Source organism: Juglans regia, chromosome 13 (assembly GCF_001411555.2).
Source record: "Juglans regia cultivar Chandler chromosome 13, Walnut 2.0, whole genome shotgun sequence".
Lineage (NCBI taxonomy): Eukaryota > Viridiplantae > Streptophyta > Magnoliopsida > Fagales > Juglandaceae > Juglans > Juglans regia.
The window spans coordinates 36,138,556-36,148,756 of record NC_049913.1 but is presented as its reverse complement, the minus strand read 5'-3'; the positions used below and the strand labels follow the sequence as shown (position 1 = coordinate 36,148,756).

The 10,201-nt window shown below is 30.6% G+C and overlaps 1 protein-coding gene across 2 annotated transcripts; it reads left to right on the top strand.

Annotated features, from left to right (window-relative positions):
* Positions 1-986: 986 nt before the first annotated feature.
* On the top strand, positions 987-2,525 carry LOC118344153 (FCS-Like Zinc finger 6-like). 2 transcript variants are annotated; one of them, XM_035684030.1, is made up of 3 exons: positions 987-1,108; positions 1,214-1,538; positions 2,018-2,525. In XM_035684030.1, exons 2-3 carry the CDS (start codon positions 1,222-1,224, stop codon positions 2,181-2,183), a joined length of 483 nt encoding a protein of 160 aa, XP_035539923.1. In that variant the 5' UTR covers positions 987-1,108; positions 1,214-1,221; the 3' UTR covers positions 2,184-2,525. The 2 variants fall into 2 exon arrangements, with proteins under 2 accessions (XP_035539923.1, XP_035539922.1); XM_035684029.1 differs by lacking the exon at positions 987-1,108 and having other exon boundaries at positions 1,136-1,538.
* Positions 2,526-10,201: the final 7,676 nt, after the last annotated feature.

The window sequence follows — 10,201 nt, the reverse complement described above, 5'->3', positions numbered from 1 at the left end:
GTAAGATCAGTACTTGAACCTTGTAAGATGATCACAAGTGTTGTACTTTGAAAAATCTTTTTTTAATCATATTTTTTCATCTGAAAATTTCGAAAATTCCAAACAGGTTGGAGTGCAAGTGGGCAGACCAGGCCGCTGGAACCCACTATGTATATAAATGATTGAGGCAGACAGTGCAACCTGAGAACGACCCATCATACAGCCAATCAAGTGGCGGTCGGTCTACAACCCTTGTCTTCGACCTTAAATTGGCTGCAAATGCGTTTCCTGATCGTGAATAAATATTAATACTTTTTTTTTTTTAATTTTTTTTTTTTACATATTGGTGAATTTATACGAAGACCAACTACAATTTCCACTAGAGCTGACAAATGAGTTCGATACAAACGATAAAAATATTATATTCTCATTAATAATAATATTATTCATTTATTTTTGTTCGGGAGAGGTCAAAATCATTGATTTGTTTTTAAACTACAATATGCATGTCATTTTCCTCACAATATGACATTTTAGATCTAGAATATGATATTCTCACGTGAAAACTCATTTTTATTTTTAATGAGTGTTGAAATAAATAAAGTTTAAGATGCAGTTTAGATAATGAAATGAAATAATTTTAAATAAATATTTAATAAAATATTATTTTTTAATATGAATAGACTCAATACTTTTCGATTGATGTTTCCCGTGAGAGAAATTGATCAAAACTTCGACATTTGTGCATAATTGTTTTCTATATATTGAGTCAAAAATTACTTAACTTGATTTGCAACTTGCAACTGAGATTTAAATTAAAAATAAATAAAAAGAAATGACTAGAAAAAAAATGAAAAATTGCCACATTGTCAAATTGATGCACGAAATGCGGTAGATTTTGCAGACTGTTTATTCAGTGACGTGGCAACATTTGGGTGGCCTATAACACTCACTTCAAAGTGACCCCTGCCATTGGAGCTCTGAAAGTATCCAAAGCTCCCATTTACCCATTAAATGTAAGATTGTAAATATATAGCAATAAAGAACTGGAGGAATGACGTGGAGTGACTTTTAATCATATGCAAAATCGAGCATCAGCGGGAAATCAACGGTCCATATTCACTCCTGGGTCTCTGGCTCTTCTTTTATCTCTCGCACCACCCATTTGGACCTTCCACTCTCCTTCTCTCTCTCACTCTCTCTCGTCTTGTTTCAACATTGCTGAGTTTTGCAGAGGAGAAGATGTTGCTGGGGAAGAGGCAACGCCACCCTGTGAAAAGGACGACGAGCATGACGGAGATGACCTTTGATCTAAACACGACCAGCGTCGGCGCTGCTGCTGCTGCTGCACAGTCCGATCCTCAGAACCCCTTCAATCTCCAGAGACAGCCCGGTCATGATGGGCTAGATCACCAGCGGTTCCTGGCGGCCACAGTCTCACCCAGAAACTTTAGGCGCAATTCGGCCGAGTTTGTCGAGACCACCTCGGCTCACTTCTTAAGGTCTTGCTCCCTCTGCAAGCGCCGCTTGGTCCCTGGTCGCGACATCTACATGTATAGGTATTCTCTCTCCCCGCTCCTCTCTTTTGGGTTATTAGTGTCTGCGTATTTTGCTACTTGGATATTTTTCATTTTTCTTCAATCTTTTCTTCTTTTGTTTTTTCTTTTTCGACGCGCGCGTAATCCCATATCGATTGGAGACTGCTAGCTTACTGTACGTATTTATACGTTAGAGAGGAATCATATTTCGTATGATGTATGTTATCAGACAGCTTGGAATTCAATATTCGATCCTTAAATGGGATTGAGTTTCTGTTTAAAGACGGTTTGTTCCATAATTTTCCGGGATTTTCTGTTGATAAAATTTCATAACGATCTCTCATGTGGAAGTTACAGTTTTTATGTTCCAAATTATTCGGAGTCTACGTTTGATATACCACAAAAGCTTCAAAAGTCCTAAACTTGTTCATCTATAATTAGCTTGAAAAACTTCTGGAAGATCATGCTAATATATAGATACCTTTTATGTTTGTTTATAGGGGTGACAGTGCTTTCTGCAGTCTGGAGTGCCGGCAGCAACAGATGAATCAAGATGAGAGAATGGAAAATTGTTCATTGGTTTCCAAGATAGAAGCAGCAGCGCCGTCCATTCCCGCACGTCCCCAAGTGATCTCCACCAAAGGCGAGACCGTCGCCGCTTTGTAGCTCCGCCGGTCGACCCTTCACAACCCTTGTTCCTGCTGATATACAGCATATGATATTGCATATACGTATAAGCTAGCTAGAACTAGAAATATTAATTATATGTTGCGAGAGAGTAAGAGCAGGGGTTGCAGATATCTTTTTTTGTGCGAGGTTGGGTGGTTTTCAGATTTTGGATTGAAGCAGTTACTTTTATGTGGATACAGACGTACGTACGCATACATGAACAAGAAGTACTGATCTGTACGTGGACTGTAATTCTTCATATAGTTTAGTTTCTGCCCAGCCCTCCTGTGTTTTGCCTTTTGTAGTAATGGAAGAAATCTGCATATTTTACAAGTTCCAGTCTCTTTTTTACGTGAATGATGCTTACTTTTGGTGAGAAAATCAATATCCATCGAAGCACGAGTGGAATGGCACTGGTTTCCAAGAGATTCCCGTCGTTTTTCCTTCTAGGGTATCTGGTTTCTCATTAATTAAATGGCCAACAAAAAAGATTAAAAGAAAGGAAAACAAGCAAGTAGAAATATATATATATATATATATATATAATAAATACGTTTATAAAATACACGAAAAAGTCTAATGTCTTATGTATCATAAATAAAGCAATTAACGAGAAGAAAACTTGGGAGAGGTAAGAAGATTCTGCTAGCGGCCATGGGAGGAATTAATGGTGAGGGGGTTGGGGAAGGAATCTGAGGCCGAGTCAGCTTTGCATGGAATGGGACCCACTTCGCACCATGCAAGTGAAAGAAATGGAAAGATATTCATTTGGATGGGACTGCGGGTAGTCAATTTTTTCCAATTAATTATTATTATTATTCTAGATTTTTTTTCCTTTTTCTTTTCTTTTTTGTTGGGGATTTTGAACTGATTGACGGGGTTGGAGTATGCTTGAGGTGGGACTTTGGACCACTCCTACGAATACCAATGTCCCCACTCTTCTTGTCATGCGGGCCCACTGCTGGGCTCCACATGATTATACCACATGCGGGCTCCACGTGATTGTAGTTTATTTTCTGACATGACATCGCCACGTGGGTGGAGAGAGAGAAATCAGAGTGTTTTGGGAGTATAGATGAATGAGTGGGTGACAAGGATGTTAGAGCTATATTAATGCCCGATGTATGTATATATGTATATACAATTTCCACTAGCTGTGGCCACGACAAACACAGTTGTTGTTGATGTTGAGCAACACCACCGGTTTACTTTTATTATCTTGCTTGTTTCTTTTACCAACTCTTGATATTTTTCACAGCCATACGGGTAATATTACTACTTATGTGTTGAACTTTGTCTTTCATTTGGGGGAAAAGTAAAAAAAATCCTCAAATTTTATGTTTTTTACTTCTTTTTTTTTTTTTCTTTATATGCTTTTGATCAACTTTATGATCAAATAATTGGTTCGTTTATTGTTGAAAATAAATAAGATTCCTAATAAGTAATTTGACAAGAACAACTTCTTAACTCGTTCTATGTTAATATGTATATATAAATAATAAAATTTATTTATTTTTCATTTACATAAATTTTTTTGACAAGTTATAGTTTCGTAGGGGAGAAATGATATAGACAGTCGTGGAATGCGTAAGCGCCGCGCAATCATTTTGTAAAATAGTAAATTTTACTATTAAAAAATTAATTTTCTTCACGTGAGTTTCATATTTACTCACTTTTTTCAAAAAGATTACGCGGTACTTACGTACTCTATAATTGTAAATATAATTTCTCTTCATAGGTACAAGACCAAGAAATTTTTTACTCATATTCACACACTACATATAATTTTTTTATTTTTTTATTTTTTCAAATATTTGGTATATAGATGATGAGTAGAAAAATTTTATTAGTTTAGAAATTAAAAATAAATAAAAATAAATATGATGTATAGTGTGTAGATAAAAAAAATACGACTTATTTTTTATACAATTAAAGGCCTAGCTAGTACAAGAATACCCGTGATCATTTTATTTTTATTTTTATTTTTGCCAAAGTGGGATTTATTCATAACTCGCAAACATTGATGCATATAGTCCTAAGATCGAGAAGGTTTTTATTTATTTGTCTTTCACGTAGTGTGTGTTTGTTTTTGCTTCCCTTGTACACATAATATTCTTTATAGATATATGTGTATATTATCTTATTTTGCATTCAATGATTGTACAATGTTTCACTTATTAATTAGTGCACACGCCCATGCACGTGCATATGCTCGCTTCAATAAATTTGAAATTGTTTTTAAATAGAGTACTGATCTATATGCGTTTGTCAATTATAAAAGTTAACATACAAAACAATGTAAATCTTACATCGATAATGTAGAATTTGTATTATTTGTAACAAGGCATGTCTCCTGTCATGATTTCATATCATGTAATTAACCCATTAGATCATGCTAGCTCTAAGTCGTCGACACTGGAGAATGGAGGGTTGCTTTTGGATATCATGTCGTCGTTTCTTAAGTTCATTATTTTTAAGGTTTAAAATCTGAATAATTCTAAATACCTACAAGTCTGAAATAGATAAATTTTATATAAATTTTTATAAAAAAAATATATCATACTTTAAAAAAATTACTCTATATATATCATATTTTATTAAATATATAATAGAGCGGGAGATTGAACCCTAATTCTCCTACTTAAAAACTAGGGCCAATGCCATTTAAGCCAACGACCATTGGCATATCATGCACGCACTTAAATGATAAACAAATTTAATTAAAGATGATAACATCTTAGATTAAAAATAACATTATTTCTGGAAAACTGCATAGTTTTGGATTTGCTTTCAAGGCTGTATTAGATCAGATGCATGTGCTGCGCCAAATCGTACATTCCACTCTGTCGAGAATCAGGAAACCATAGGCACCATATAACGGGGCTGAGACATGCATTTAATTCATAATTTTATAAACTATATAATAAACTACTTTTGGGTGAAAGTTACTTACTTTATTAAAACTCTTACATTTTTTTTAAAGTCGATCTATATTATTTAAACCATGCACTTGTCTCGATAATATTAATATATGTCTGAACTACATAAAATTAAAAGCAATTTGGGGTTGTGGGCACGTGTCTGCATCAAGTGCTATTAAAAGTATACTTAAAAAAATATTTTTGGTACTTCCATCAATAGTACTGACTTTCAATTAAGAAAATATTACATGTGCCGTATCACTAACTCAACATACTCATAAAACTTTAATATTTTCTACGTACTTAGTACCATTGGGGTCAGCAACAACCAATCTAAGAACTTCGATTATTTTTTTAATCTCCACTTGCCACTGTCTTTAATTTAACCCACATCATTTAATAAATAAATGTGAGTTTGCTATTTGGGGGAAGAGTTCAATTTTTAACCGTTTAAATTTAATTGAATAATTAAATAAGATCTATAAAAATGACTAAGACTAGTTTGGATATTCAGAATATTTCATTAATATTTATTATTTTATTATTAATTTTAACGTATTTTTCACTGCTATTCAAAATTATATCATTACATTTCTATTTTTTTGATATATTCAAACCCAATCTAAAAGATAGAGAGCTCCACATAACATCGATCGAGTGGAGTTCGATAATGGTTGCATTATTGCATAATTTTAAATTATAATTTTAGAACTAATTAATGAACCTTTATCTTGAGAGTAGATCATGAGGGACAGCTAAGGTGTCCCAAAGTTACTTTTGGGTTGCACGGTATATATTTATTATTTATTTAAAAATAAATAAATTGAAGAATAATAATTTATATAAATTTTAAATATAGAAATGTCTTGAAACAGTATAAAAGAATATTTCTTTTATGATTGATCAGTTATTTTTAAATTCACATAGAAATAAATCTTATATATATATGTGGTTGTCTATCTGCGAAATTCGTTGATCGTTGCATATATATATATATATATATATATATATATATATATAATTGCATCGTTGGCTAACTATACAAAGGTGAATTAATGAAGGAGGAAAAATAGAAAAGAAAAAGAGTTTCAGGAGAAAGACAATATTACAGACGTTTGTCTTCGTGCAAACAATTAATGTTGTTTTAGATAGAAACAAGAAGTAAGAGTGGAAGGATGCATATATATATATATATATATATATATGCTCGTGGCCTACCACATGTTTAAAACATTTTCTATATTCATATAAATTATATTAATGTACCTACCATTTTCATTGATTGTCCATTTGTCCCTTACCATTTTATTTCTTGTCGGAACAGATCTGGTACAAGAAGCTAGCTATCATGCCGAGTACCGCTAGAAAATGCCTGGTTTCTTACCATACGGTTGATTCTTCTAGTTGAGATTTTCTGATATAACGTACGTAATCTTTTTCCTTTTTTTTGTCTATAGTTTAATGATAAGTACTAAAGTCATCACCGAAAAATAAAATTATAGAAGTAATTAACTCTCGTATGACGTTATCTCATTATATATGATATGTTAGATCTGTTTTACAATATCACGTATTACATCAATTTAACTAGTTATGTTAGTTTGTGAGTTTAATTTTATGAAATGACTAAAGCTAACATTAATCTAATTTAATAAGATCATCTTTATTTCACTTAAAATCATGAAATATTAATGATTATATCAATTGAATATTTTTTGGAAACACAATGACTAGCTAAAATATTAATGTTTTTACTAAATGGATGCTAAAGATCGAGTATCCAATTATTCACTTCATGTGAGGCCACATTGTCATTGTAGCAAAGCATGTGCTGATCAGGTTCTAGTGGGGCAATAGCAAATAATGATGCATGGAAGATTTGAAATTATTAGAATATTGATGAAGGGATTGAATTTATTAGTTTTTATCCATGTGAGACCACCAGAGATAATTTGATCATGCATTAGAATACAAGCAATGCTATATACAGTTGTGGAGTGCACAAGTACTGCACAATTCATTTAAAAAAAAGTGGGGTTCACTATTAAAATCTAATTTTTTGTTATGTAGGTTCTGTATTTACTTATTTTTTTCAAAATGATTGCATGACACTTGCACATTCCATGACTAGTTCTATTGTATATAATAAATTTGGCAAGAGTTATATTATAGATCTACTGATTTCCTCCCCATTGAATACATATGGTAGTCCATATTATTAATTCTTTATATATTTATTTAAATCCAATAATTGATGGACAATAATGCACATCAATAAGTATAAGGATTGGGATAAAAATGGAGTACTTAAATAATTTGGACATAATTAGTGACTTTGGACCCAAAGTAATTTCATAATTGAATTTATAGAGAATTATGAAACATGAAACATGAATGGTAGGGTCCATAGGACTCATCAATTGCAACTACTTATAAAAATACCATCATTTTATAAACATACTCATACTTTAAAATATGGTTGTTTAAATAGTTATAAGAAGAGCTGTAACGCGATACTCTCATTTGTCAATGTTGTCATCAAGTGCCACTAGATTTTTTTTTTTTTTTTAGGCAAGTGCCACTATATTTATTTGTGTTGTTTCCTCCTTCTTTTTTATTGTGGACAGCAAGTTTCCTTGACATGCATGTCCTATTATTAATTTGACCGTAAAATCAACCTTAAAAATAACGACCTTTCCCATTTTAAAGTTGTTTGTAATTGGTTTTTACACAACCTGCATAAAAGAAGTGCGTACGTGTCGTTTATTTGGATTTCCAATATTTTGTTCTGCGTTCGTCTGTTAGAAATGGACATCATGGGCCACAGAAGTTATGAGAATGGTTGGAAAACTGCCAAATGGCCCACTCATGTGCCCGGATTAAAAATGATGAATTGAAGTTCTACAGGTCCAGTCAGAATTCTCGCGACCCAACACACCATTTCGAACATACAAACTGGCTTGTAGGCCCAAGGTGAATCATCGAAGAGATAGGAACAATTATGATTCTGTTTGGATATTAAATTGAGTTGAATTCTTTATAAATAATAATGAGTTGAGATAGTAAAGTGAATTCTATGGAGCCTACTTAAGATAAATTTAGATATGTTTGGATGTTAAAATGAATTAGATGTATTTATGAGAAGTTGAAAAAGGTTGTGGATCTCACGTGTAAATAAATTTTGAATTAAGATAATTTACTGATTTGAGAGTTAGATATTTAAATATTAGACTTAGTTTAAGATAAGACTGAATTGAGTTAATCTCAATTCAATCCAAATTTCAAAAGCGGCCTAAGCCTATCATTCTCCTTCATCGATCATAGCCGAGAGGCTCTTATATAACCATTCTCTTTGTTTTTCCCGCTTTGTTGTTTTGTTTCATGTTCTTTGCTCATGCTTTGCGTTGTATTAGCTGTGTTTGCACCTCTTAGATATGGCTTACTCTTTCCAATTGAAGATAATTTTTGGCATGTGCCAAAGATTTATTGGTTTAATTCATGTTAGTGTAAAACTAATGAACTCGTTAAGTTGGGTGAGATTGAGACATCATAAGCGTTCTTTGAATGAGAATTGTTTTACTTTGTGCTAGTAGTAAAAGATGCCACTTCTCAACCTAATTTATAATAATGAGACGTTCACAATTTTCGAGATTTTAAAATGTTTATTATAATAAAATATTATTTTTTAATATTATTATTATTTTAAAATTTAAAAAAATTAAATTATTTATTATATTTTATATAAGAATTTAGAAAAATGATAATAATTAAATAAAATGAATTAAGATAAGACTCAATAGAAAAGGCTGAAAAAAAAAAGAGCATGCTTGGGGTCTCAATCACCTATTAAACGACCGGAAGGAAGTCCCATAACAGGACATTGAATTGGGGTAGGTGTCGCGGAGTTAGGTGGAATTAGAGGTGGAGGAATGATATCTTGGTAGAAAGAAGAATGGTATTGATGAGATCTTTTGGGAATAAAATGTTTTTGAAAATTTATTTTTTTTTCAATTTTAAATATCGTTATATCAAAATAATCTAAATTATTGAAATATTATAGAATAAAATAATAATCTTATGAAACTTTCAAAAAACTATTTTTTTAGAATTTAATTTTAAATATATTTTCAATAAACCTTGCCATTCTTCCAAATTACAATAAAACATCTGTTAAATAGCTTTTCAATCTAAATATATTTTTAATTCACGAGATTTCATAGAAGAATAAGAAGATAGTCAGAAAAATGTTTAGAATTTTGAAAATGAATTTCGAACATTTCTTTCAAAATTTTTTTATTTAATAATTAAAAAATATTTTTTAATAATATTATGAATTATGAATTTATTTTTTAAATATTTATAATAATTAAAAAAATACATAAAAAATGAAAAAAACAAAATCAACTATTTGAGGTATTTTCGGTGACTGTAGCACCAGTGAAAGAATTTTCCCAAAAATTGAAGGAACGAAATTCGAGACTCATAAAATAATTATTAATTTATAGGAGCTGGACACACTTTATTTACCTACTTTTTCAGACTCCTTTTATTGTGGCGGCGTTGACTTCACGTGTTTCTTTCTGACAGGTTTACCAATCATTTTTTTTTTAAAGAATAACTATATACACAGTACTTTTCATGATATTTTTTTATAATATATGATATAAAATGAGAATAATTTTATAAAATAATGTTCTTTTTATATGATATTTTATAATAATACAATTCATTTGAAAATATAACTATAAAATATATTGTAAAAAATATTATATATTTATCATTTTTATTTTTAAAATATTGAAAAGATAAAGAAACTAAAAAACTGTAAAAAAAAAAAAGAAAAAAGAAAATTTGTTTGTATTACAATGATTACATAAGCAAAATACTTAAATATAGGTAGAAAGTTAGATAAAAATAAAATATACATAATTGAATATTTATAGTCATCTATGTTGATACTAATTTTTATAAGAATTCATTTATAAGATATTCTAAAAATACTTTACTATTATTTATTACCTTTTCTATATTTTTTATTATTATTTAATATTCTATAATTACATTTTTATTACTATTAACAAAATATCTCATTAT

Coding starts and splice junctions, on each gene's coding strand:
- LOC118344153 (XM_035684030.1), top strand. CDS start 1,222: ATGTTGCTGGGGAAGAGGCAACGCCACCCTGTGAAAAGGACGACGAGC. Junction 1,539..2,017: donor CGCGACATCTACATGTATAG/GTATTCTCTCTC, acceptor GTTTGTTTATAG/GGGTGACAGTGCTTTCTGCA.